Source organism: Didymosphaeria variabile (genome assembly GCF_027946475.1).
Source record: "Didymosphaeria variabile strain IMI 356815 chromosome Unknown scaffold_5, whole genome shotgun sequence".
NCBI classification, from domain to species: domain Eukaryota; kingdom Fungi; phylum Ascomycota; class Dothideomycetes; order Pleosporales; family Didymosphaeriaceae; genus Didymosphaeria; species Didymosphaeria variabile.
Window position 1 is genome coordinate 54,167 of NW_026611624.1, and position 26,938 is coordinate 81,104.

The 26,938-nt window shown below is 50.5% G+C and overlaps 10 protein-coding genes across 10 annotated transcripts; 5 read left to right on the forward strand and 5 right to left on the reverse strand.

Moving 5' to 3' along the window:
* Positions 1–2,535: 2,535 nt before the first annotated feature.
* N0V89_006452 (uncharacterized protein) lies at positions 2,536–4,198 on the reverse strand (the record flags this gene model as incomplete). The annotated part of the gene is made up of 2 exons (XM_056215222.1): positions 2,536–3,803; positions 4,192–4,198. 2 exons carry the CDS (start codon positions 4,196–4,198, stop codon positions 2,536–2,538), a joined length of 1,275 nt encoding a protein of 424 aa, XP_056069469.1.
* A 1,034-nt stretch (positions 4,199–5,232) lies between these two features.
* N0V89_006453 (uncharacterized protein) lies at positions 5,233–7,164 on the reverse strand (the record flags this gene model as incomplete). Its single annotated transcript, XM_056215223.1, has 4 exons — positions 5,233–6,168; positions 6,220–6,455; positions 6,509–6,922; positions 6,984–7,164. The coding sequence occupies 4 exons, from the start codon at positions 7,162–7,164 to the stop codon at positions 5,233–5,235; spliced, it is 1,767 nt and encodes a 588-aa protein (XP_056069470.1).
* Positions 7,165–8,548: 1,384 nt separating this feature from the next.
* On the reverse strand, positions 8,549–9,334 carry N0V89_006454 (uncharacterized protein; the record flags this gene model as incomplete). The annotated part of the gene is made up of 2 exons (XM_056215224.1): positions 8,549–9,274; positions 9,329–9,334. 2 exons carry the CDS (start codon positions 9,332–9,334, stop codon positions 8,549–8,551), a joined length of 732 nt encoding a protein of 243 aa, XP_056069471.1.
* An 842-nt stretch (positions 9,335–10,176) lies between these two features.
* Positions 10,177–11,695, forward strand: N0V89_006455 (uncharacterized protein; the record flags this gene model as incomplete). The annotated part of the gene is made up of 5 exons (XM_056215225.1): positions 10,177–10,774; positions 10,835–11,045; positions 11,097–11,189; positions 11,238–11,359; positions 11,415–11,695. The coding sequence occupies 5 exons, from the start codon at positions 10,177–10,179 to the stop codon at positions 11,693–11,695; spliced, it is 1,305 nt and encodes a 434-aa protein (XP_056069472.1).
* A 483-nt stretch (positions 11,696–12,178) lies between these two features.
* N0V89_006456 (uncharacterized protein) lies at positions 12,179–14,205 on the reverse strand (the record flags this gene model as incomplete). The annotated part of the gene is made up of 5 exons (XM_056215226.1): positions 12,179–12,910; positions 12,961–13,117; positions 13,173–13,628; positions 13,684–13,849; positions 13,911–14,205. 5 exons carry the CDS (start codon positions 14,203–14,205, stop codon positions 12,179–12,181), a joined length of 1,806 nt encoding a protein of 601 aa, XP_056069473.1.
* Positions 14,206–14,653: 448 nt separating this feature from the next.
* On the forward strand, positions 14,654–15,200 carry N0V89_006457 (uncharacterized protein; the record flags this gene model as incomplete). Its single annotated transcript, XM_056215227.1, has 2 exons — positions 14,654–15,010; positions 15,060–15,200. 2 exons carry the CDS (start codon positions 14,654–14,656, stop codon positions 15,198–15,200), a joined length of 498 nt encoding a protein of 165 aa, XP_056069474.1.
* A 427-nt stretch (positions 15,201–15,627) lies between these two features.
* On the reverse strand, positions 15,628–16,152 carry N0V89_006458 (uncharacterized protein; the record flags this gene model as incomplete). The annotated part of the gene is made up of 3 exons (XM_056215228.1): positions 15,628–15,667; positions 15,718–15,979; positions 16,047–16,152. 3 exons carry the CDS (start codon positions 16,150–16,152, stop codon positions 15,628–15,630), a joined length of 408 nt encoding a protein of 135 aa, XP_056069475.1.
* Positions 16,153–16,702: 550 nt separating this feature from the next.
* N0V89_006459 (uncharacterized protein) lies at positions 16,703–18,253 on the forward strand (the record flags this gene model as incomplete). Its single annotated transcript, XM_056215229.1, has 6 exons — positions 16,703–16,789; positions 16,853–17,023; positions 17,076–17,228; positions 17,287–17,367; positions 17,416–17,728; positions 17,901–18,253. 6 exons carry the CDS (start codon positions 16,703–16,705, stop codon positions 18,251–18,253), a joined length of 1,158 nt encoding a protein of 385 aa, XP_056069476.1.
* Positions 18,254–18,751: 498 nt separating this feature from the next.
* Positions 18,752–20,559, forward strand: N0V89_006460 (uncharacterized protein; the record flags this gene model as incomplete). The annotated part of the gene is made up of 2 exons (XM_056215230.1): positions 18,752–18,963; positions 19,011–20,559. The coding sequence occupies 2 exons, from the start codon at positions 18,752–18,754 to the stop codon at positions 20,557–20,559; spliced, it is 1,761 nt and encodes a 586-aa protein (XP_056069477.1).
* A 776-nt stretch (positions 20,560–21,335) lies between these two features.
* N0V89_006461 (uncharacterized protein) lies at positions 21,336–24,753 on the forward strand (the record flags this gene model as incomplete). Its single annotated transcript, XM_056215231.1, has 5 exons — positions 21,336–21,903; positions 22,741–23,506; positions 24,048–24,123; positions 24,184–24,540; positions 24,598–24,753. 5 exons carry the CDS (start codon positions 21,336–21,338, stop codon positions 24,751–24,753), a joined length of 1,923 nt encoding a protein of 640 aa, XP_056069478.1.
* Between the last annotated feature and the right edge of the window lie 2,185 nt (positions 24,754–26,938).

The window sequence follows — 26,938 nt, forward strand, 5'->3', positions numbered from 1 at the left end:
GAGGGCAGCTCCGACTCCGAACAGAACCCCTGTGTGATGAACATAGCCGGCATTGAATGCGTTGACTATCCTGCAGTGAATTCGCCGAGTCCGAGGAGGAAACTGCCAGTGGCTGCGGTAGCTCGGTAGCCTATGCGCTTGATGATGCGCGCAACAATAGGGCCAGTGAGTGGAGAAATGGCCGCTGCAACCGATCCGATGAAAGACAAAGTCGGGACGGCAGCAAGTTGTCTTCTCTCCAAATGGAGTTGTATGATACCGTACGAGTACACAAGGCTAAGGTATACAAAAGAGATAGCTGCGCCAGCTATGACGACAGGCCAGCCTTCGTTCCGATCCCATACATTGCCTTCAACGTGTCGCTCTTCTGGCAGCTGAGTAAGTACATTTGGACTCTCAACATGGTGCTGATTCAGTCGTTCGAGTCGGAATACAGCCTCGTCGGCCTGGTGTCTCCTGGTAGTACTGCGCGGCGTGATGGTGTGCGTGGAGCTCATCGCAATTATTCGAGATGTAGTGTCCTGCGATGGAGTTGCCTTTGCCTAGAAGAAGACATTAGATGAAAATTAATTTCCATGCTACATTTTCGCCAAATTTTAAGCTCTAATGCTTGCAAGCGATGGCCAGCGATTGTTTTCTGGCGCGAGAAACTACGCAGTGATTATGACAACAGACAGCACGTGAGCGCAGCCTAGCGCGCTTGCTAGACGGCCTTATCGGTCCTTTTCAAAGTCTCCGCTGGACCGTGGTCGCTTCCGACGGATCCCTTTGGCGACATGCGGTATCTTTCATCATAAATTTGGTGATTCAAACGAAAATACATGACATACTACGTACCGCTAGTTCCAGCTCTCTTTTATTTGAATGTGGACCTTGTCATCGGTGAGCAGGACTTCGAGAGTTGAATACTCCAGTCGTGATCCTACAACTGCGCTAATCTGCGCACCTATTGTGTTGTTGGAGGATGGGAGGGAAGGAAAGAGTGAGTACCACCTTAAAACTGGCCGAGATGTCTACGCTAAATCTAAGCTGAATATCGGAGGGAGCATGTTCCTCTCGAATCTCAGATTGGGTTTACAAGCCCTTAGCGAGTGCTCTCCGCACTCTAGCTTGTGGAATTCCGGTTGGCTTCGTCCGTTCCACGCGCATAAATAGGACCAGTATCGCGAACTCGGAGATGGTTGCGTAAGTCTCGTAACAAGATACGTAGTAGATGGGTGAGCTAAACCAGCTCCTCGAGGCTTGCGCTTCGGCATGTGGGTTCAACCAAGCGTTACTGGTGACAGACGCACGTAGACGAAAATTCTATAGACCTTAAATATTACTACTACCACTTCTACCGTATAAACGGCGGGTCGAAATTCCTAAAATAGATCTCTCTTAGCAACCGTTTAGGTCAGTTAGGCTGTTTTCCATGCAATAGCTGCGATCTCTCATTTCCGGATGTGGAACGGGTGTGGGACGGCGGGTACTAGGTTCAATCGGCTCCACGGCTGCAGAAAGGCGTGTCCACATCCTCTCTCGCCTTCCCATAACTCTTCTGCACAAGCCATTTCAGAACGAAACTCGGTCAGGTAATTTCAAGTTTGCCTAGTGTCAAAACATACATCCTTTCCTACAAGATCACTACACATTCGAACATTTCAATTCCGAGAAGCTATACTCGGATAAAATAGAGGCCATGAGGGTCAGTCGGGTCGTTCAAGTCCAGTTCAAGGATGGTCTAGATACCACCATAATCACAAATGTACTTACATTTTCAATTTCGCCATCGGCTTCTTTCCTCCCTTTTGAGAACGATAGGGAGATGACCTTGGCTAACTTTAGTTGTCGAAAAGGCCTTGAAACGTGTTCTGGCGATGAAAAAAGGATGCATCAATCCACAAACTCATGAACCGTACATGTTATCTATCAAAGTCGGTAAGGATACCTCGCCGGAACCACTCAATGTACGTCCTTTCATCTACTCAGTCTCTAGCTTTAGAAGCTACCTCCGTAATTTTATTCTTGTAGCATTTCCTCAAAGGGTGTAAGCCCCCAGTAACAATCATGTTTTACTAATAGGTTGCAGAACGATTTCACACATCAGTTCTTAATTGAGTTTCAAAGCGCTGCGGATCGGGATTATTACTCAGCTAAAGATCCTGCGCATCACGCGGTCATAGAAGCTCTCACACCACTATTTGAGAAGGTCCAAATTGTTGATATCATCGATGGTGAGTTTTAGTCAACGTATAAGATCCAAAATTTTCTTGATGGGATAAAGAGGGATGAGAAAATGTAGCCTGTATCCGCAACAGATGTATGAAAATCAAACTCGAATTGTAGAAATTAGCACCAGTTAGCTATCGACTACTCTTTTCTTGAGTGATGCACTAACATTGATTATGCGCCAGCAAACTGTAAGGCACAATCTATGAATCTCATACATAGGCCTTCGGGACGTGTGAGCCTATCATGGGAAGTAGCAGCAATCTACTGGCCTCAAGGTTTCTTGAACATCCCATGAAATGTATTACTTGCAATCTATCATCGTCAACTCGAGACTATCGTCACGTCCAGAAGCAATTTTCGTGCCCGCGGTACCACATTGAACCGGTCATTCATCTCCATATCCGCTTCTGTCATTGAAGGATTCAACGTCAGATGTAGTCGACGGAAGACCTTACTAATAGCTAGGTAAATCTCAGCTCTGGCAAGATTCTGACCCAAGCAGTTCCTCGGGCCGATCGAAAACGGAGTAAGTGCAGCGTTCATGTCTGTATGGGCATCTTTATCCAGCCAGCGTTCAGGCAAGAATGTCTCTGGTTCAGGGAATAATTCCGGGTCCTGATGGTGAACATAATTCTGCATGCCGACGACCGTTCCCTCTGGTAGAAGGATACCCTCCCTTACGGCGAGCGGAGCCTCTAAAACTCTTGGAAGTGTCGATATGATGGTAGGGAAAAGTCTCATGGTCTCTTTGATCACTGCATCGAGGTACGGCAATTCTTGTAGCTCCCGAATTGTCTGGCCAGCGTTTTTCAGTTCTTCTCGGAGCTTAATTTGCAGTCGTTGACCATCAGGGCGCGCGAGTGCATATAACAGGTAAGTCATAGTTGTCGAGGTCGTACCGCTGCCAGCAAAAGCAATCCCCATAGCTTCTTCGTCAACTTCGCTTGCGGTCAGCCGCCTGCCCAAGAATTCGTCTTCGTTAGTTAGAAGAGGAGTGACCAAGAACCTCTGTGTCTTGTCGAATGAGTTCTCCGTTTGCTTAAATCGATTGCACAGGATGGTAGTCATGGCGTGCCATTGATCAAACTGTCGGTAGGAATGACCGATGGCGCCAGGAATCATCCTGCCAATTGGCTTTTTTAAGAATGGTGCAACAGTTTGAATCGCCAACGACATGGCGCCTTCATCCATCGCTTGAAGAAACTTCCAAGACTCTGCATCGATCGACTCTTCATAATCGCGGTTGAAGGCGCTTTTCAAGACGACTTCGAGGCTGAACAGCCCGCAGAGTCGGTAAGCCTCGACCGTTCTCCCTGAGGGTGATAATTCAGCGTGACTGATCATTCGTCGGACCATAATGTCGGCCTTCGATGCAATCAGGGGTTCGTTTTCGAGAATTGCCTGCAACGAGTACGGTCTGGATTGCATCTTGCGGCGTGCCCGATGCTTGGCCCTATCTTTGAAGGTGAAAACATTGTCGTGTCCCAGAAAGTTTGCGATATTGTAGCTATCTGTTTTCCGAGTGCTCAGGCTGCCACCATAGATGGTTTTGTAAAGCCTCCAGTCTCCGAGAGAGACCTCGTTGGGGCCTATACGAACGACTGGGCCGAATTCTCGGTGAAGTTTCAGGAGACTCTACCAGGTGATCAGTTATCGTGGCATGTGACCTATAGACTAGTTTCTCACTTGAGCTCTACCAAGTTTTGCTTCCGCCGGGACAAGGTAAAAAGGTGAAATTTTCGCAAATGTAGGCCCAGGAATTGCATTTAATGGGTGAAAAAACAGGTTGTGCAAGACCTGTAGAAGTTCCACGTTAATTAATCAGACTATACCAGATGTTTAGGTTTGTCGAAGTTGGGCGTAGTGTTCAAGACAACGATGAGATGTCACTTACCGAAAAGATAAGCTTCGCGAGGAATAGGAATATGGCAGCTGCTATAAGCAAAGTACTGTCTTTATTTAGGTCTATAAGGTGACCTAGCATGACTGCAACAGCTCCGAGTTGTAGTATAAAGTGTTTTAACGGCTGAGAATGTATGATTGAATATACCCTGGCCCGGTAGCTTAACCAAGCTGGGGATGGAGCTTTATTCTATGCAGATAGTGGAGTCATGAGAGAATTGAAACCCTATAGCATATCAGCGTCAACAAGTGACCGTTTGGGTATCAGGAGCCTCTAGGAGGGAGAATTTACCTTCAACGAAACATTTCCCAAGTACGCGACTTTCTAATATTTGGTGGGTCTTTAGAGATTTCCACCGGCTATTGCTCTGGAAGTCCATAGGAGAGGTTTAGCCTTTGTAATTGCGAACTCGGCACCGATTCTTCGGAAGTTTCGGCCCCACACTTGCTGGGGAATCCTCCTCGCTTCGATGTACCAACTTCGGCGAATTATGATTAGGGCTTGAATTGTGGAGCCGCTGGAATCTGCGAATTTCCGGAATTGCTAGGGAACTTGTGAGCACTATCCCACACAAACCCTACTGGCCACTTTGGGTATCACACAGGCGTGAATCTCTAGCGCATACCTTGACACAGCCCGTGGGGCCCCAGATTATTTCATCTCGACGATACACAACTAACTCAATATGGCGGGACTCAGTGACACTGTTTGTAAGCATGCGACACGAGCAAGATGAGTTACATTCAACTCATGCCTATTCAATGATAAATCACTTTCTTACGCTTTACAAAATCTGAGAAACTTAGGCCACGGTTCAAGTTAGTTAAGGACCTCTTTCTGTCCTGGAGGTAAAGATGGATGGAACTCTATAAGCAATGAACAGGTAGGTAGTCTCTTATTGCGACTCCAAGATCCCTCGAGGGACATAGACAGACATCTTGAATTATGGAGTGGTTTGGCGCTCGAGTGATTTTATCACTACAGTTGTTTACTCGACGCAGGAAAGCAGTCAGGTGTTTAAAGCTATCAGATACTCGTAGACTTTATTGTGGTGACGCGCGTAAGAGTTTGACATGATCTCATTGCTTACTGAAGTGCGACTATGCTTGGTTGCTCTATGACCTCTCTGGAATAATTGGCAGAAGCAACCAGCTATCATCGCCTCCAACATGAACGTTGTTCAAGCCATCAAAGACTTCTAATTTCCTGTCTTCAGTATGACCATGCGAAAAGTGACCCACACCCTGAGTATCGTGTCCAGCCACCTCAAACACCAAGGTCTCTCCCTCCTCCAACACGACATTTGTCGGCCAAACCTCTACATCAACTTCGTACAACTCACCCACCTTTACCTCCTGCACCTCCGACCCGCGATAATTCCGGTATGGTAAGTACGGACGATGGAGAGAGTTCGAAGGATCAGTCTTCCGCAAAGATACTCGCTGCCAACCCTTGACGAGCGGGACCGGGTCGCCCATTGTGCCGGTGTAATAGATCTCAGAGCTATCTTTCGCGAGCTTTCGGAGAGTAACAAAGAGGTCGATGTCCGTGGGTGTCTTCCCATTCTTGCTAGATGACGATATGTTTAAGTGTGCGAGTATGTGACCAGTCAACTCTAGCGTGTTGGGAACCGTATAGCGGAACCACACTGGCTCACCGGCCAATGCATCATACGAAAAGGTTTTCTTCTCACCTTTTGGCGATTCAGATAGCTCGTTACTTCCGTTTAAGAAGAATTTTGTATACTTTGTGTCAGGAATCGGCCAATCCGCTTCACCGCGCGTTGGGAAAGCAAGCTCCCGCTCCGGATCATCGACACCGCAGTCTCCCTTCCTTAAGCATAGCTTGACTCGCGGCTGTTCACCACTCTTCCAGCCATCATAGTCATTATCCTTCAGGAAAGCATCGAAGAATGACTGCTGTAACTTGGCGGAATGGTCATAGTAGAATGGCAAATCGTGTCGACCGACGATGAAATGGAGGAACTTATACTGAGAGGAGGCGCGCATCCATCCGAGGACATTACCACGAAGATGGAGAAGAATTCCTCCCTGTTCATGATCATCAGTGAAAGTAAAACTTTGAGAGCGATATAGTCATACCCAGTTTGCTACACTGAGTAGCGGGACCTCGATGTCCTCGACTTCGAAGTTGCGACTGGCGTAGTATTCCTCGTCTAGGAATCGGTGAGAAGCCGTGTCTTCCATCTGATTTCGTCGGTTCGTGATCAAGGTCTTCTCGTCTAGATCTCCATCTAAAGTATCGAGGCCCCAGTTTTTAGCTGCACGACCAGGCTTTCCGTACTGGTTTTTATCAACGGCGTTCTCCCACCAGAATTCTAGCGGGACACCATTAGCTTCTGTAAACGATCTGCAGCTTAAAATTACTCACTGATGAACTTGTCAGATAGGATACCACCGTGCCTCACGCGATCACGATAATAATCGCTCATACCCTCCCACGGAATAATAGCTGCCAGCCCCTTCGGCCGCCTTGCAGCAACCCTCCACTGCGTCCCGGCGTAGTAACTAATACCCAATAGTCCTACTTTCCCAGATGACCACTCTTGCTCTGCACACCACTCAATCACGTCAAAAAAGGCCTCGCTGGTACCGCGAGACATAGTATCAAGCTCCCCGGGACTTTGGCCAGCTCCACGTTCATCCACTCGTACAACATTGTAGCCCTTTGAGGTCCAATATCCAGGGTCTGGAGTTTCCCAGGCTGCGTGCTCGGATTTCATAACTGGGTTGAGTTGATCCCAGGATTTGGGAAAGAAGACTTTGTAGGGGACGTCTTTCCCGTCTGTGCAGACAATTAGTGATCTGAAGTATCTATTTAAGACGATTGGTGCGAAGATACGTACATGGGCCGTAGGTCGCAATGACTGGATATTTCTTGTTGCCGAAGGGCGCTGCATCGTTGGGTAGATATATGTTGCAACGAAGGAAGCCGGTGTCATATGTCTGCAAAGGAATATCCTTGTGTTGCATAAACACATAAGGGAAAGAACCGCGATCGATTTTTAGGTACTTATCAGAAGCCATGATGGTTCTCGTCTGTGAATTGCTGCGGGTCACTGTCTTGGGTGTATTCCGCAGGTGATATGTCGAGCGCAAGAGATGTCGCAATCCCCAAACCGGTCGAGCGAGCTAATCTCCCCACTTGGACCCTGTTCAATCCTTACAACCATGTTGAACTCGTTGGAGCTTGCTAAAAGCCAATGGGGAATGACTAAAGTGTACTTCCGCGTATTCCCGGTTCGAGGTGAGTAGGCTGGTACAGTGTCGGGTGGGCGGAATTACCTAGCCCATCCCCCGTGTGGGTGCTCGGTTCGGCTCCACAACGTTCGCTGGTCTCAAGCCACAAGCCCGTCAACCACTCTGCCTGTGTCGGTCGTTAACTTTAGTCACTTTCGAATGGAGGGCTAGCTAGTCGTGCCGAAGCGGCTCAAGCTCATCTGTCCGTACCTTGGCTCGTACGCGTCTTCTTTCCGCCCATTTTCAGAAACTAAGTCTTTTCGCCCAAATTGACCCTGTTGATGCCCACAATCCACACAGCAACACCATGGCCGCCGTCTCCTCAACAACCGTAGTCGATCGTAACGGGTCTCGACATCAGAGAGTTGATCCAGGTCTTCTCACATTGCTCGCCGACTACGACATCCATCAATCGACTCCGCAACCAAACGATACCGAGGGCAACGTCCAGGTTGGCGGACAAGTGCGTCAACGCCAGCCCGACGAGTTCGATCCCACCCTTGCGGCTCATCCGACAATTGCACAACCGGTCACAAATCCAGAATGGTGGCAGTCCTCGTATAGGAGGGTACCGGTGTATCGGCCGGCGAATAGGGAGCTTGATCTAGAAGAGAGGCGGCAGAACGCGGTATTTAGGACAGTAGGAGCTGTCATGGTGTTCGGGTGCATGACGATTGCCGTAGGTTCAACACCTGATGAGATCTTGCAACCGTAGCTAACTTGAGGTGCAGTCAAGTGGCTGGGCTTGGAGGAATACGCTAGGAAAATTCACGGATATTGGATTACACAAGGTCGGTGGAGAGTGGTAATAAGGTACTTGGAAGCTTGGTGCAGTAGTTTACATATTTCCTTGAGACTTCTCAATCTGGTAAAAGGAATCGAAGCCATGTCATAACTCATTTGCAAAGACATCAGAATTATATTCCCTGATCAGTCGATTATTCGCAAAAAATCTACCGCAGCCCATGGTTTTAGCCATCAAAACTCTTGGCTACTGATAGCATGATAATCAATAAGTCCTAATAACGTCTATGACTAGCCACCAGAGGCATAGATCTCTTCGAATGATCGACATTCATTACAGCAATTAGTCCGTCACGGAAGCCAAAACATGTGACGCGAGGTGAATGAGAGAACCGAGTTTGAATTTGAATTTGGATTCAAAATTTCATTACATTGGTTTGTATGCATCCCAACTACCAAGCTGATACTGAGTATTGCACATGTTGACCAGCTCCCAGCACTCAGCAATCATCGTGTTTGGGCCTTGATCATCCTTCCCTCCAGCAGCACCGACCGCAAAGAGCGAAGCCATCCAATGGTCATCTGTCCCATGTGCATCCTTGTATCTAGGGTGCTTCATCATTCTCGTGATGGCTCTTCGGAGCTCTGGACCCGTGTTGTTGGTGATATTGTCCTCCACAGCCTGCCTGAACTCCAAAGCCCACGTTCCCGGTGGAACAGGCTGAGCAAAATTGTCACGGTACAACATCATATCTGCCCAATGGTTGCGATACAAATTATGTACGGAACCTCCGCTTCCGATAATCAGTGTGTCCTCATAGCGTAATGGGCGAAGCGCGGCGCCTATCTTGAGATGGAAGTGCGATTCGTATCGTGCATTCATGGAGACGATAGTCGTAGGAAGTGGAATGCAATGTGGAAACATGCGGATGATGATCAAGAAAGTGTCATGTATCCAGTCGAATGTAGGAGCTGCTTTGACGTTGAAGCCAGCGGCTTTCAGGAGCTTCATCACATGTTCGCCCCCTTCAATGTCCGGTTGTACTTTGTAAGGGAGATATCGCGCGTCTTTGACAGAGCCAACTGGAAGCATCTTTGGGTTTGGGTTCATGCTGACTTCGACTGTGTCTCCTGGAGACTCCCAATGTGCGCCCTAATGAGACCTAATCAGCTGCAAGGGTCGTAGCGGCTACGGAAAGCAGCATACCATCATCACTATCCTCTTGACACCCCTTCTCAAAGCCTCAGTACCGACTTGCTCCCAAATCCTTGCTGGTTCAGATTCCTCGCCTAGCATCATGGTTGAGCCATGAGCGAACAGGAATACCGGAGTGATTCCTGATATGATCAGCCTTCGAGCTCCGGAACCTAGTGACGTTGGCGCCCACCTTGACTCGACTTTGTTACCATTGTCGTGTAATGTTGAAATGCTCTGTCAGATTGTCCTATTCGTCTTCGAAAGGAAACCCAGGTGTCCTGGAATGAAAGCCGCGAGATAAGGCTTTGATCCAAAATCGATCCCTGTGCATTGCACAGGTCCTAAACGCGTCAGCATACTAATGTTAGCGTCTTTTACATCCATAGCAACGCGAGTAGCCGCCACTCCGTTGTTGCACAAGTGGAAAGGAGGAGGCTGCATGTGGAGCCGACCCGCACCAACAAGCTAACGCGGAGGACGGGATCACACGGAGCACGGAATCGCGCGGAGGACGGAATTACGCGAAGCGATGCCTCAGACGCGACGCGACAAGTTCGAAGTATCCTCATGCAGGGACCAAACGCTCAGCTTGGGTGAGTTTCGCCTACAATTCAGCGTCAAATCCTTGTGCACTACGACGTCGAACCTTTGAACACACCTTATCCAACCTCGGCGAACATCATGTCAGCTTCAGAGATCGTCGAACGCGTCGCCATCTCCTGGATTGAAGGCCGATTGGAGAATGTGCTTGAAAGGCAGAAGCAGCTCGCAGCTTTGCATCAATCACTTCGAAAGCGATCGGACAATTTTGTTTACGCGGTGCAGAAAGGCAAGCCACCATCCATTCGTTTTCGTGAATGAATACACACAGTACTGACTGCACCTACGAAGACCTCAGCAGTCCCACAGAGCTTGCCACATCGGAGCTTACTACCGCTCTCGATGCTATCAACGCCTTATACGAGCAATTGGATTTCCACGAGGTGCTAGCCATAGAACGGAACTTGAAGAAAGGTGGAAATGCAGCAAGTTTCTTCGTTCCTCTTGGGATGACATTGATTGTGCAGCTCTCGTCATCTCCCATCATTTCGACTCTGTGCCCACTAGCTGCAGCATTGGCCGCAGGCAATCCTACGATTGTCCTCGGTTCTCCCACTGTTTCGGCCACTAGTGTTCTTCTCGAGGAAGTTGTGCTGGAAGCTCTAGACCATGAAGCATTCCATTTCGAAAACTCCGTTGATGCATCAAGATATGAGAGTTTTACGCAGGAGCCTTATGCGACAGTCGTTGTTCACAGCCTCGAGGCAAGCCACACAATTGGACTACTTGTACGCAACGCCAACCCGTCAGTCCGAATACTCGAGCCGTATTATGGCATACCCGCTGGTATAATTGACCGCAGTGCTGGCGGTTCAACAGGTGCAGCTGTCAAGCAGATTCGGAAAAGCGTATTAGGTACGCAATCCTGCGATACCAACCTCTACAAGAAAGCGCTGATTGTACTGACACCTCCAGATGGCTCAAAGGGCAACCCGTTTCGATTCCCAAGGCTTTTTTTCGTGGATGAGTCCGTCATTGTTTCTGTTAAGAATAAATTGAATACACAGCAGGGAAAGGCAACTAGTAAGCTCGACGAGTGGCTTCGAAAGTACTACAGTGGCTCCGTAACCAGATATTCGACAAAGACAGGTGGTAAAAAGCAGATCTCAGAGTTTCCCAGAGTAGAGTACGTCTATCGAAGACGCTGAGTGTGGCCTTGAAACTAATTGTGTTGTAGTGCCGCTGAGATAGTTAGGTCGACGGATGGCTCCGAGATTGCTCTTGTTCCTACAAGGAGCTTAGATCATACCATCGATTTACTGAACAAGATGTTCGTTGTCCTTGAAGCGTTCAAAACGTGGTACTAACTCCTCCGCAGCAATGCCGGCACCGGATCTCAAGTCATCTACGTCTTCGCCGGCGGCAAAGAAGCCTTTTACCTCGGAAATTTCATCACCACATCGCACGTGTATATCAATGAGATACCAAATCACTCCCTTGGTACGTCTCCAGGTGGTAAACAAACAACATCGACTTCACCGCTAATTCTTCGAAGTTCTTACAGCTGGCCGCTCCGCGACCGATACGACCACGCACGCTTACCGCCTCGAAGACTTCTCTGAACTGAAGACAATGCTTCAAGTGTCACCAGTTGGCTCTCATAGTAATGCGAGGAGGCCAGCCAAGCTGAACGCAAAGAAAGTGAAACAGTTTCAAGGTGGACGTATGTCGTACTTCGAGCAAGGATTGATACTAGGGGCGGCGATGGGCCTTGTGGCGTTGACGAGTCTTGGGTTTCTTTCTTATAGGAGCCTTAAAGCGTACTCACTGAGATGAAGAAGTCTTGTTGAGCCGAGCCTAGTCTATGGTAAGAGCTGGTTTTCAACATTGCCTGTAGCGATATACAACTTCAGACAGCACACTTTTATAACCATAATCAACTGTACAAGACAAAATGAAGGTACGGAAGCCATGGAAAGCGGTATTCATTTCTGTGATTGGGCTCATAAATGCAAAGTCGACATATGTGGATAAGAGACATTGTGTCTGGCAAGTAGCAGATCTAGCAACATACATCAAGTTGGAGCAAGGTCTTGACTATTTGAAGGGCTGACGGTGGGCCAAGGATATGCTCGATACTTCTCCTATGGCAACGCACATGATGCCTAAGTTGGCTGTACGGTAGGTTCAGGATTGCATGATAGAAACGCAGGGCTAGTCCATATGTGACGTAATGAAAGAATAATTTGGTTGGTATCAAGATCACAGCTACCTATAACAGTCTCAACATCCTCCGAGCCTTCCGCATTTTGGGTGAAACTACTGTCCAAATGGAGCAGTAAGGGGCACCTCGATGTAGCTCTCATGTTCCCCTCCATAATGCACATTATGTCGTCCCTTGTTCTCAGTCCTTGTCTTCCCATTCAGCATGTCCACTTCCAACGGCGACATATAATGGCCTGAGATCTTAATCGCAAGCGACTCGCCCGCCTCGAAAGCCATACCAGCCGGCCAAATGGGGATTTCCAAGCGCACCACCGTGCCAGGTTTGATCTTTTCCTGGCGATCATGCTTGTAGATCGGCCATGAGTCGTTCTTGGTGGAATCAATCTTTGTCACGGCGTGACTAGCTCGCAAGCTCCCGTTGGGCCCATAGTACTTGAGGAAGCAACTGTCTGATACTTCCGAAGCGTCTTTGACCGGGGGGATGAGAGCGTGGGCGGGAACATTGAGTTGCAGGGTTTTGCCCCCAGATTTGTTGAGCTTGCGCAATTGGACGTAAATATCGAGATCGTTGGCTTCGTCGGCGGATAGATGCAAAACGGCTTTGGAGTAGCCGGCGAGCCACGTTGGCTTGTCAAACTTTGTCGAGAAGACGAGTTCCTCTGGGTCGTTATCTAGACCTTGTGGGATTATGTCCGATTGGTAGGACTCGGTTGCGGATGAGCTGCTCGGCTTGGATGAGAGCTTGCCCTTCCCAGCAAGGTAGAACTTGATCTGCTTCGCTTGGGGGATAGGATACTGTGTCGTCTCGATATTCGCGGGAGGCTCCTGGGCATTAGGTCAGCGAAGCTCGAAGGAAATCGTTAGAGCTGACGTACTGAAGAGTCGAAAGGAAGAACAGAGAAGCGAATTATTGGCGTCTTCTCCCACCCGTTCGCGGCGCCTTTGAGGTAACGATCGAAGAACTTCTGAAGGTCCTTCGTACCATATTCAGAATACAAATCGTACCATTCTTGTGTAGGATGAATTCGAAGCCTGTGGAGATAGTTTAGCACGAGCAGCAGACCAGCTGTTACTACTCGAGACGTACCACTTCTCCTTGCTACTGATCTCGTTGAACCCAGCAATTGAACCAGACGTGTGCAGAGAAGAGGAGTAACTGGCCAGTACGTATGCAGGGACATTGATCTTCTCCACCTTCGCACGTTTGTCCTCCCAGTACTCGTTGTAGAGAGGATATTTCTGCAACATCTTGATCACGGCTTCGGCCTTTCCACGACCGACCATGGTGTCCTGAAGCATGCCCCACATGAGATCATATGGATATCCAATACCGCCGCGTGCCAGAGTGTCACGGTAGAAGTCTTGTGCGCCCTCCCACGGTGCAATGGCAACTAGATGTGGGGGTCGTTCCGCCGCGATGAACCATTGAGCGATACCCAGCCAGCTGTTACCAGCCGTAGCAACCTTTCCGGAGCACCAATCGAGCTGTGCAATATACTCGATGGCGTCATAGCCATCTTGCCCATCTTGGGTACCGACCCAGCTTTTTACGTGGCGCTTAGCATCTGCTTTGGTACAATGTTGTGTGCGTGACTTACGGGATGATTCCTTCTGAATCCCAGGCTCCTCTCAGATCGAAATTCACGATAGCGTAGCCCTTCGCGACCCACTCCGCTGGGTCAAGCCCTTCGAACTTCTCGTAGGTACTAGTCCTGTCAAAGGGCACACCAAAGCGACCCGGTTGTAAATGGAGGCCATGCACACCTGGATACCACATACATTAGTAAGTCCGTAATTCCAAGCAGAAATGACGGCAGCAGCTCACCATTATTATCTTTGCCGTAGGGGCTCCAGAACAGGATCGCGGGAACTTTCTCGTCAGTTGTAGGCCTGAATACGTCTGCGCGAAGCTTCACCCCATCGCGCATGGGAACAGTGAAGTCTTTCTCCCACACAACGTCCGACTGGAATGCTGCTACGTCATCTCGGCCAGGTCGCTTATGACCCTTAAGCAGAATCTTCTTCGAAGGATCGAAACCGCTGTAAGGACCAGCTTGCTCTGAACCAGGCGGATTAGCATCCACGAGCTCGACTTCGAAGCCGTTGATTTTGAGAGACATGAGTGAGTGTGCGACTGAGATATTTAGAAAGGAGTTCCTTGATGTGCTCCTCGGTTGTCATAGCATTTCTTTCATATAACGTAGGACTAAGATCGACGCTCCTAGCATGGCAATTGATCTTAGCGGAGTTTACGGTGTTAGGCACTGAACGTTTCCCTGACCGTGGTGGAGTGTGGGGAAGCTCGCTAGCAGCTGCGGCCTCGCATGAGGATGCCAGCTTGCGGAGCCGTGTGGACTTCCGCTTTACACCGAAACGTGCAGTGCGCGGAATTTACGCGCGCACGACGGCCTCTTCATGCGTCAAAATACGGGGACTTTGTCGAAAACTTGCGTAGCCCAAGTTTGATGACGGCGGCAGTGCTTCGGTTTGGACGCTCCAAAGACCATTTGTGAGCTCCGACACAATTTTACTGTGCAATCCCTAGCTACTTTGCACATTGCGAACCATATGTCCGCACCATTCCGTCGTGTCGTAACCGGCCACAAGGACGGTAAGTCCAATGTGTTACTCGACGACAAGCTTGAGCTCAATCCGGGATTCGCCTCGAACGCCGTCACACTCTGGCTGAACCACCAATACCCTGCCGAGCTCGCCGACTGCGATGCCGCTGCAGAAGGCGGCGTCAAGATCAGCACCAAAGGCTCACTGATTCGCGTCGTCGATTTCCCTCCAAATTCGCAAGGGCATAATCACCGCACCAGAACTCTGGACTATGGTATAATCATGGATGGAGAGATCGAACTGGTGCTCGAAGATGGATCGAAGACGGTTGTGCGCGCAGGAGAGGTGGTAGTGCAGCAGGCAGTCAGTACATCCTCCCTAGCTTTGATTTTATATAGCTGACTGTGCGTAGACAATGCACCAATGGAACAACAACACGGATAAGGCGTGTCGGGTGATCTTTGTTCTTTTTCCATCGAAAGCAGCAACAGGCCCTGATGGAGAAGAGTTGGGTGATGCGGGTGTTCCCAAGAAGTTTCAAATGGACGACTAAAATACACTTATTATACGATAGAAGAATCTGATGAATGTGGCATCCGTTTACCTCTCGTGAGACATGATGCTTGTTATTGTGAAGGTAGCCTCTTCTATTTACAGCCGTGACGAACTCAGCCATCGTTGAAAACATGATCAATTTGTTCCATCGCCACCGGCTATGGTTTTGCCAGATGTACAAAGATATCAGCTCCACGTGCGTTCCCAAGTTATTTCATTCGGATCTTACAAGTCAGAAACGGTCAAGCAAGCCGTGATAGTGACGGATTCGTTCAATTACCCTTTCAAAACGTCAAGATCGTACGGGACATCATCGCTCCCAACGTCGTAACAATTCCATGTCTGGCATTTTCTCCACCTAGAACCAGTCCACCATCGCTACCCCACCCCTTCCAAGCCAGCCCCCGGGCACAAGCCCTCTCCCCTTACGAAGGATTTTGTTGAATCGCTCGAGTAACCAAGTCCCTGACCAAGGTCAGTCTCTCAATACTTGCCAAACAGCTTAGTGAACTCACGTATCCATAAAAGCATCGACTTTCACAATCTTATTCCGGTCGTTGAAATGACACACCCAAACATACTCGTTCGGGAACTTCAATCCATTCTTGCATTCCACGCCCTCGGCCTTGAGCTGCACGGCTGCCTTGTTCTTCCCATCGGTTATGATATCTTGCACGACGAGCTTTAGCGGCGTGGCCCATGTGGATGAAAGAGCGTGTGTGCCGTCGTGGAAGGCCTGCTTGGACTTGTAGTTTCCTGCGATGGGACAGTATGTGCCTAAGAATGGTGTCAGGCGGCTGATGCAGACGGAGAGTCGATGTCCGAAGCTAATGAGCTACCTTACCTTTCACAGTCCAATCGACATTGTCATCGACATTCTCGAAGAACGCGTCCTTTTGGCCTGAGCCAATCAGGTCGAAGATGGCGGTAATTTCCTCTTTAGTAGGCATACTAAAAGAGTTCGAGTGTGAATGATGTGTAGTTACGACGTTCTGCAAGTTCCGGAGCTGAGCAGAGCTTTATCGTCAGAGTACACCAGAGCACAATTGGGCAAGCAAATCAGACCATGTGGCATGCACTGAGCGCTGTACTGGTGGGGCTCGTGCTCGGTGGTTAGCTCTCCACCGGAACTTCTCCACCGAGCGCTCTGGTTATTCTGGGGCGGCCGTGGGACGGTGACGATTACTTCGCCGTCGTGCCGGACAAAGGGCAAAAGCAACATCCCGGAATGAACAGTCACGCGGAGAGCAGGCATGCTATATGATTCACGCGCGATCGGGCCAGAATTTGTGGCTGTCAGATGCGCATAATGTGGGGTAGGCTGGAGTACGAGCGCGGATGCTGACCGCACTACACTGCGTTATAACGTACTATGTAGCTAGAAGTGATGATAAATTCTTGGTTGCGGGGATACAAGCTTCACGCATAGTCCATGCAAGGAGCAGTAAACCCGGGAATTGGATCTCGTCATTGCCATTATTCTCATACTCAGAAATCACTATGCCTTTGAAAGTTATCGTTGTTGGGGCCGGCTTGGGCGGCCTCGCTGCTGCCATTGCGTTTACCAGGGCTGGACATGATGTTGAGGTTTGTCTGTACCGTGGTAGTGGGAGTTGACAGGAGCCAAGCATTTGCTGACGCCGTATCCAGGTCTATGAAAAGTCCTCGTTCCACAACGAGGTCGGAGCTGCGATTCATCTGGCGCCCAATGCGACCCGAGTACTGCAACCATGGGGTTGTGATCTACAGGCTATGGAACCCTCGCCTTGCGACCATTTGAGTATTTGGGATAACAAAGGCAACTTCATAGCAACCCCAGCAGTGGGTATTTCCCCGTCACGAGTTTCATGGGATAATCGCGCTGACCGTATAGTTTACCGACCAGCTGCAGAAAGAGTTGGAAATGGATGACCCTTGGTTGTTAGTACACCGCGTGGACTTGCATAATGCATTGCGAGAGAAAGCAGAAGAGGGATTCGGTGGGAAGAAGCCTAAAATCCATCTGTCGAGCGCCGTGGATTCTGTGGTAGGTCGTCATGAATATGCGCTTATGTCAGGGACAGATCTATTGACACTCATCTCAGGATCCATCAACCGGGAAGGTGGTGTTGGAAAGTGGACGTGTGCTGCAAGCGGATCTTATCATCGGTGCAGATGGTGTGCATGTACGTGTTGCGATCTGGCGTGCGTTTTATCCGTTAACAACCCGCTAGTCTCGGACAGTGGACTTTGTCACCGGCGAAACTCAGAAGAAGAGAAGCACTGGACAGAATTGCTTTCGTTTCCTCGTTCCTGTCGAAAAGCTACGCGCGGACCCAGTTACCAAGGAGTTGATCGACAGAATAGGCCTACGGTCCCTGAACGCTTTCAATTCTCCAGAACGACGGCTGATACTTTACCCATGTCGGGCAGGGACGCTCATCAATGCTGTCATGTTTCACCCCGACGAGGAAGGGCAGACGGTCGAGTCATCGTGGCAGAATGCCGGAAGTCGAGACGATCTAATGGTTCAAATGGAGAGTTTCAGTCCTGAACTGCGCAGGCTCTGTAGCATGGCTGAAGACGTGAAACTTTGGAGCTTAGCCTCCCGGGATCCTACCTCTGTCTTCTATAGAGGGAGAGTTGCGCTTATTGGGGATGCGGCACATCCGACACTCCCTCGTAAGTCAAACGCAAACCCTAAACAAATGGAGACTAGGCAGCTTGCTGATTGCTACTGTAGACCAAGGTCAAGGAGGTGCACAAGCCTTCGAAGACGCGGCAACTCTCGGGGCGCTCTTTATAGCGGACACTCGGTCGGAGCAAATTGGCGAAAGACTGAAGTTATACAATGATATTCGCTATGAGCAGGCGGTGACAGTCTTGTTCATGTCTAGAGTGGGTGATGAACACCGGGAGAAAGTCATGGGAGACTTGAAGCGATTCGTTCCGGACGCGAAGATGCCTGGGAACATGTGGCTGCATGCGTGGAAGTCTTTTCCCGTTAAGGAGGCAGAATATGCTCTGCAACATCAGGGGCTTCTTCACAGAGTCGATGGCGTAAGAGCCTAAAGTGATTTTGAGCTCCTCATGCCTGTTGTGTACTTTAGCTGAAGAATCTCAATCCCCATCTATTGAGCATGGTAAGATGCAAAGCCTTAGGTATGACAAACAAACCTTGTCCACAGAATCAAGTTCAGGGCAAGCGATTGTCCTGCTGGTGTAATTATGTCATCCTAGCCGAGATATGCTGGAATGAACAAGCTCAGGTTTGCATAGCAGGTACCACGAAGTGTCCCATAGAATGTGTGTCCGAGTGAGCCACGTTTCCACGTGGATGTTTCCCCATTTGGAGACTTGCTGTGGGGGACAGCCGTGTTATTAGTGATGTGACATTAGCGCTCGCAGGTTTCGGGTCCCACTTTCAACCGCCGGATGCAGGCTTTGGATAAACTTGCGGTATCCGTCGTGAAGGTATGCAGCACGTTTAATACCAGTCACAAAGCCTGGTATCCTAAACGCAGAAATCACGAGTTGATCTACTTGCTATCGTTCCCATCAGAGAGTAAGATGCCAATCGACAACCAGAGCCCCGTCCAAAGGGACAGTCATGAGAACAAAGTTGAACCCCCTCCACAGTCCTTCGGAAGCAATGTCAAGGAAGTCATATTTGGAGCATTCGACCACAGTGGTATTCCGCTCGAGGAAGAGGAGTGGCCGGTGCTCATTATAGGATCCAGTATGGTGGGTATGATGACTGGTTTGCTTCTCGGTTACCATGGGTATGGAATAGCAAAAGCTGGCGGATTCGGTTCTAATTCGTCGATAGCATCCGAAGCATCTCGTTCGACAGACACCCTCCTTCGGGCACACATCCTAGGGCAGCGGGCTTAAATTATCGTACTGTTGAAATCCTTCGTCAACTGGGCTTAGAAAAAGAGGCCCAGGCCGAAAGCGGCAAAGAGTTCGATATCGACGCAGGTATGTTGATAGTGGAGAAGTTGGTCGGCGGCAAAGTGATTGCACAAGTACAAGAAAACAACCCTGCCGAAGTCAAAGACGTAACACCATGCACGAGCTGGCTTTGGATCACCCAAGCAATGTTCGAACCTTTGCTACGAGCCAACGCCGGCAAGTTCGGCTGCACACAGATGTATGGAAAACTTGTGGTTCACTACGAAGAAGACGAGAGCGGAGTGTTGGTGGTAGTGCAGGATACTAAATCCCAAGAATACAGGAAGTACAGAGCGCAGTACCTTGTCGCAGCGGATGGCAACCGAAGCAGCACTCGCATCAAAGAGGGCATCAAATTGAGCGGAGCTGGCACTCTGCGCAACAGTCTTTCGATTCGAATCGTGGGAGACTTGACTCCGCATCTAGGTACTCGTTCGGTGCATGGCGTCGTCTACGTGCTCAATCCCAACATCAGCGGAGGGTTTCGGCTCGAGGACCAGGGCAGGGCAGCAATTGTCATGGTCAATAGGGTGGGTGACAAGAAAGACTTCCCCGAAGGCAGCGTTAGCCCTGAAGAGGCGCGCAAGTATGTATATGACCTCTCCGGGCTGCCCGAAGACATGGATCTGGAATTGCAGAATTGCTCGTACTGGACGATGACATCGTACAATGCAGACAGACTGCAGTCACACGGTGGCCGTGTGCTGATTGCCGGTGATGCTGCACATACTGTCCCACCGACTGGTGGTCTCGGTGGCAACACTGGTATCGGCGACGCACATAACCTCGCATGGAAGCTCGCGTTCGTGCTGAAGGGGCTGGCATCTCGGACGTTGCTCGACACATACACCAAGGAGCGACAGCCCGTCGATGCTTTCGCAGTGGACCAGGCAACAAAGCGCTTCTACAACCGCGTTGATCATGTGCAGCCACCGGTACCCGAGGAAGGGAATTTGACGGTAGAGATCGGCTATCGATATACGGACGGCGCGGTCGTAGGCGCGGAAGAGGACGGCGCGCGACCACAACAGCCCTTTGAAAATCCACTCACGCCGTCTGGCACAGCCGGCACGCGGTTCCCCCATGTGTGGCTGGAGGGCGAGGGTTCAGGGCGCTTGTCGACGCTGGACCTGGTGCGACAGAACCTGGTGCTGGTCGCGGCCGAGCGCAACTCAGCGTGGATAGCAGCAGCACAAGACGTCTCATCACGCGGACCGGTCGCAATTGATGCATACGAGCTGCACGAGTCGTCGACGCCCTGGCGCGATGCTACAGGCGCGCTGCGTGAGAAGGGTAGGCTGCAGGCGGGCGAGGCGCTGCTGGTGCGCCCGGACGGCTTCATCGCATGGAGGGCGCGGGCAGCAGGGAGTCTCGTCGACACGTTGCAGTCGGCGCTGCAGGAGCTGCTCGGGAGGCCGGCGTAGGGGGCATGGATGGGCATGTCATCGTGAGCGGGGCTGTAGAGAGGGAGTGGAGGCTGCGGCTGCGAGGTTACGGTGTCGGTTGCTGTTATGTCAGCACCCCCGCGTTTCATACGGAAGCATCCGTGTCCGGCATGACTTAGCACGTGCCACCAGGACATCGGGGTGAGGATTCGGAACTACATCCGCACTTCTCCAGACGCCTCCTCCGCTTTTTTGCGGGGAGAGCGGAATCGTGTAGTTGAGACCTGTGCTGCCCATTTCTCGTCCTTCCACCTGCACCGTGTGCTCATACTTTGTCGTCCTATGTCATCGTTGTCGTCACTGTCGCCACACTGATTCACAGTCACCTCGCCCCCATGCCTGAGCAATGGACCTGCGACGAATGCGGCGACACATTCCACCGCCGCGAGCATCACCAGCGGCACCTCCGCACCCACACCAAGGAGAAGCCCTTTGCCTGCTCTGTGTGCGGGAGCAGCTTCGGACGCGTTGACTCTCTCGCCCGCCATCACAGTTCGACACACTCGCACACGGCTGCCGGCACGACGTCTTCCGAGCCCGGCGAGCGCCAGCGAGTCTCCCGGGCTTGCAAGCGCTGCAGCTCCGCCAAAGTGAGGTGTGACGGCAAGCGTCCCTGTGAGAAGTGCGTCGCGGCCGAGGCACAGTGCTGTTACGAACCGCCTAAAAAGAGGAGGACAACGTTCCAAAATGCCGTTGCAGAGCCGCCATCAAAACGTCGACCATCCGAAACACTCACCGATCGCGAGCGCTCTAGCATGTCCCCTACTCTCAGACCTGCGCCAGTGGAGTCGCAGCCTGAGTTTGTGCATGCCATCGACCCTCAACTATGTGCCATGCATCCTACCGATGCCCCAGCTCCTGACTTTACGCATGTGGATTTCTTTGGCGCGCCCAAACTTTTCGATCTATACGACGATCTGAGCAATGCTAACTGGTTCTCGGATAGCCTAGACGTAGGTCTTTGGCCAGTACCCTTCGATCTTCACAGCGAGACTCAACTCCTGCAAGATATTCGTCGCGCCGAGGCCGTACCGCCCCAGGTACATCAAGAGCTGCCATGTTCTCCAAAACCTTGTTTGCCTCCCACTCCGTCTTCTGACATTGCGGATCTCTACAGCCGCAGTCGTACGCCCGTCCTAGATAAGGATGCTGTTGACGTCCGACAATATCACCCTACATCTATTGAGGTAGACGCACCACTGTCCTTGCCCGAGATTGACCTGCGGTCGCTCGTGCAGGCTGACATGGAAGATTTTGCACACGTCGAGAGCTTCTCCCATGCAAACGTAGATGCCTTGAATAGCTTGATCGACGACGTACACAGTAAGCCTCACTATCCGCTCTACAGCAACACGAAGCTTCCACCGCCATCAGTCATCAATGCTTGGGTCCAACTGTACTTCGAGTATTTCCACCCAATTTTTCCAATCCTGCACAAGGCGACATTTTCGAGTCCTGGAACACACCCGCTTCTTGTCTTAACAGTCGCAGCAATCGGTGCACAATTCTCCAGTCTACCCAACTCTCTCGCCTGCGCATGCAGTCTTCATGAGATGGTCAGAAGGTTGGCGTCACGTCAAGTAAGGCTGTACGTCTCGTCCGTTTAATGTTCACAATCTGACTCCATGTGTATCTTCAGTGCGAATTCCAGAACAAGCATGGCCGGACAGTGTGGATGACTCAAGTTGTCATGCTCAACGGTTTGGCTATGTCACATTCTGGGGAAAGACGAGCATTGGAAGTATCCGAAATCCTGCAAGCGGTGCCTGTAGCCCTTGCGAGGAGAAAGGGACTATTCGAAGACGTTCTGCCCTACGAACGCATCTCTCAAATGCAAGCACCTCTTCAGCAGACCTGGCAACTATGGGCCATGGACGAGGAGAGAAGACGGACAGGTTTTGGTGTTTGGGTAGGCTCTGCAAATCCGTACATCAATCGCGTTAATAGCTGGCTAACGTGAACGACAGCTTGTAGACTCTACTTATCGTTCCAATCTCAACCTCACAACGGTTCTGAACTCACGCGAGCTAAGGAACTCTCTTCCCCAAAGCGATGAAAGATGGAATGCAAATAGTGCGCAGAGCTGGGCAAGCTATCCCCCAGGATTAGGTTGGTCTGCATTATAGACTTGACTTGAAAGGATATCTGACCGCTTCTCAGGCTCTGGGCGCACAAAGTCGCTCGCAGAAGTTATTGGCACTGATGGCTGGTTGTCTATTTGGTCGAAGACGAGCACAGTTGGTAAACAGGTTATCCTCCAAGAACTCATGGACAGGGTCCGGCCGACGAGCTCGACAAATGATCCAAAGGTCGCATTGTCTCCAGATAGTGCCCAGGCAAAGGAAGTCTTGGAAAGCCTTCTCTCGGTTCTGACTGAAGGCCAAGATAATCCAGTGCACGAACTGAAAGCTTTGATAGCACATAAGGCTATTTGTTTGACATCCCTTCTCATCTGCTCCTCTCCAGCAATAGATCTCAGCAAAGCCGCCATGAGCCAGATATACAACCGCATGACCGACAGAGAGCTTTCACAGATTGCCCAAGTCTGGAGGGAAGCACCTCATCAGGGCCGAGAGGCGGTCTTCTACGCGGTGTGTGTTTTCGAAACTATCCGAAACAATCACACGATACATTTTTCTATGCCAGCGTTTCTACTTAGGGCCGTCTTAACGCTCTGGCTATATTCACTCCTTTTCGACAAACCCGAGGTCACTGGATATGTTGTTGAGCAGGAAGACTCAGGTTCTATTGCCCTTGGGGCCACACATATTCATAGCGACCAGTTCCGTGACTGGATAGCTCATGGCCGCGGTCGAGTCAAGCTACCGAGTATCGCGAACCTGCGGTGTTGGCAGGGAAGGCGAAAGCTGCTTGAGCACTCCATTGCCGCTATGGGATCTTTGAAAAGTTGGGGCATCAGCAAGGGGTATTTGCAACTTCTGAAGAGACTCGAAGCAAGCGAGGCTGCTCTCATATCATCTTGAATTGATATTGTTCAAAGAGCAATCGAACAATCGATACCCATGATGTAGCACACAACACAAGCGGGACACACATAGATCCCAGCACACATCGGTGGTGCATTGTCCGACAAAGAGCACTGGATCTGCCAGACGAGGCCGGTGGTTTCCTCCCGAATTCTTGTCAGCACTGGTACTCACATGCACAGCTATGGTTCAATGGTGTTGCAAGAGTGGGACCGGGCTAGGGTTGAAACTGTTCCGGTGGGACAAGCCGAGATGTGGAGCCGAACTTTCCACAGATTGCTTGGCACAGCATCCACACGGGCCACACGAAGATGACCTAGGACCACAGAGGAGTTAGCTGCATGTAAATCATCCACAACAGGACGGCGACTTGCATTTCAATCTGCTTTGACGACAGCCTCTGATCAAGTCAAAGAAAGCACCAACCAAGAATATGGCAATCACAGTCTTCGGGGCTAGCTACTCCACTCGTACGCAAAGGGTGCTCTTTGTGCTTGAGAAATTAGGCCTATCCTACGACTTGCAGAATGTTGACATGCAAAAGGGTGAGCATCGCGTAAGTCGGACACAAGCGCCCCTAGTACCGCTCAATCATTCGTCAGGCTAACAAGTCTAGTCTCCCGACTTCGTCGCCTCCCGCCACCCATTCGGCAAACTCCCAGCCATCCAAGACGATGTCATCAAGCTCTTCGAGTCCCGCGCTATTGCTCGGTACCTCGTTATCAAGCACCCTGGGGCCTTGAGCCTGCCGACCGACCTCACTGCGCTCGGCCAGTTCGAAGAAGCCGCAAGCGTTGAGTATTCGTACTTTGACCCCGCAGTCAGCAAGCTTGGCTGGGAGAAGGTACTCAAGAAGATGGTGACGGGCCAGGATGCAGATGCCGAGGTCGTGGTGCAATTGGAGCAGGAGCTGAGGCAGGTTCTGGATTATTATGAGACCGTTTTGTCGGAACGCGAGTGGCTCGCTGGAGCGGTATGTGTGCTACCCAGACCGTGTATTGGGTTAACAGAAGCTCATGCCTTACTACAGAACTTCAGTCTAATCGAGGTGTTCAACGCCCCATGGTTCAACTTTCTGGTTGGACGACTTGGTTACGGCGAAGAAATAGCATCTCGGCCGCACGTCCAAGCTTGGTGGGAAAAGGTCAGCCAGGATGCGGCTTGGAACAAGATCACTGCTACTTGATTGTTTGACAGCGAAATGAGATGCCTCTGTCCACCAACACTACCGCTATGCTGTCGTTGTTTCAATGCTGCACGCCTGCACTAAGCATCTCGACACAGGCGGCGTCGTGAATGTATAGTTTCCATCTGTTTTAAGGAATATCAATGCAGACTACACACATGCCTCAGGACGATCACACGCGTCGTGAAAGAACGAGGACACTCACCGTGCGCTTTGCTGCATGGCCCGATCTTTAGCGGACGAGGAAATCTGTGGCCCATTAATATATTGCTTGAGCCGTCAAAGACACCACAGCATGTTCCGGGGGGTAGTAAACTCCAAGGACTCGACTCATTGCTGCTCCTTGTTGTGCGCTTCCGATTTAGTTCAGACTTGCTCCACATCGACCTAATTGAGCGGCTGGAACACCGCGAGGAATGCTGCGCTTGACACCCTGTGCCGGACGAGGCTAAGAAACGCATAGGATGCACCCTGTTAAACGCGTGGTACACATCTCGGATCATGCTACATATGCCTCCAGGGTTGTTTGGGGCACTCTCGAAGGTGCAGGTATAAATCACTAGGCCTGAGTCGAAAAGACTCCGAGCATTTCAAAGTCCGCTTCCATCAGTTCATACATTTTGATTCTGTCATTCTTTTAGGGGAGTGGGATAGTGTACTGCATTTGCCGCCGACGCGGATTGTGATACGAAAGGCAGCATTATCCAGCGTGTAGTGGGTGGACTAAACAAATACTTCTGCAACTGGTCTGATAATACCCTCTAACCAGGTTTGAAGAGAACAGCGACTTTGGAACCCGATAGCATGTGTCTTGTTACGAAGGACACATTCATTGCTTCACCTTCCCGCGCGCCGTGATGAAGCGAAAATAGTTTGATACAACGGCCAACAACGCTAATTACTAAGGCGAGATTAATTGCTAGTCGCACGCGGCGGATGTTTGCTTTAGTCAGTGGGCGGAAATGGCCCCATGGGGAAGAAGGGAGCACCCAGACAGGCGGATGGACCATGCACGGGCTCACTCATCGGCCCTATGTTCAGAAGCAAGCGCCGTTTACTAACAGATAGAGCGGAATGAAGGTGCCACTGCGGACTCTCACGGATGCTCACGGGTTGTGAGTAACGTGCATTGGACAAGCGACTTCAAGAGTCGCAGCCTCAGCGTTCGAGTGAAATGCGAAGGGGGTATCAGGTACGGCAACGTCAAGTAAGCTGATCACAATCATGTTCTTGAATATTCTCGTGTTTCTCGTGTGCGCTCTGGCCGTGGTAGTGACAGTCTTGCCACTTTATGGCTTGTTTAGAGCTCTCGTCTCGCCCCTTCGCCGAGTCCCTGGGCCTTTCCTGCTCGGTTCACAGGGCTATGGTACCTCTACGCAATCTGGAGTGCAATTTCTGAGCAACGCCTCATTACCCTTCACTGTAAATATGCCAATGTCGGGGAGTACCGAAATACACGCTGATGTGATCAGTAATAGGTGTTAGCGCGATGATGGTCAAAGTCACGTATGATGCTAACAGTGATCTCGTTTTCGGAAGCTTCGGACAAAGGATTCCATAGCAAAACTATGGGATTGGCAGCAGAGGTGTGTGGCGAAGGCCAAAATCTATTAAAAATCGTAGAAGCCTTCAACTTATTGCGATATTGAATGCGGGGAAGTATGGGGCAAGGCCGGGGAAGCTGCATCCGTGTGAATTTCCCCACCGGATGTTCCCAGCGCTTAGACCCCAATACAAGGTCTGGAGCTCAGATACCACACGCCATGATTCGGGGAATAGACCGATTCGTTGATCTAATTTGTGTGGCAGCGCGGCCTGGGAAAGGAGGTACGGAGTCATTCCGCAGGACATTTTGTTAAATGGGTACTGTTGCACACATTGCGTTACAACTTCAACAACGCGCGGTTAGTGCCGTCGGCCCGTACATCCTTCAATTGTTTGCCATTTAGACGCATTGTCACGATGAATCCCAGGGTCGATGCTGAAAAAGCTGAAGATAGCATGGTGGAAAAGATTGAAGACGCTGCTTCTGGCGAGAGCAGCACCAATGACAATCCCAAGGTCAGTAGCGAAATCATCACTTTCGCTTGTCAATCGCTCATTGACTGCAAATAGCTTTGGCCACGTCCGCTTAAGCTGATGGTTCTTTTCAACGTTTGCCTGATGACCTTCAACGGGCAATTCT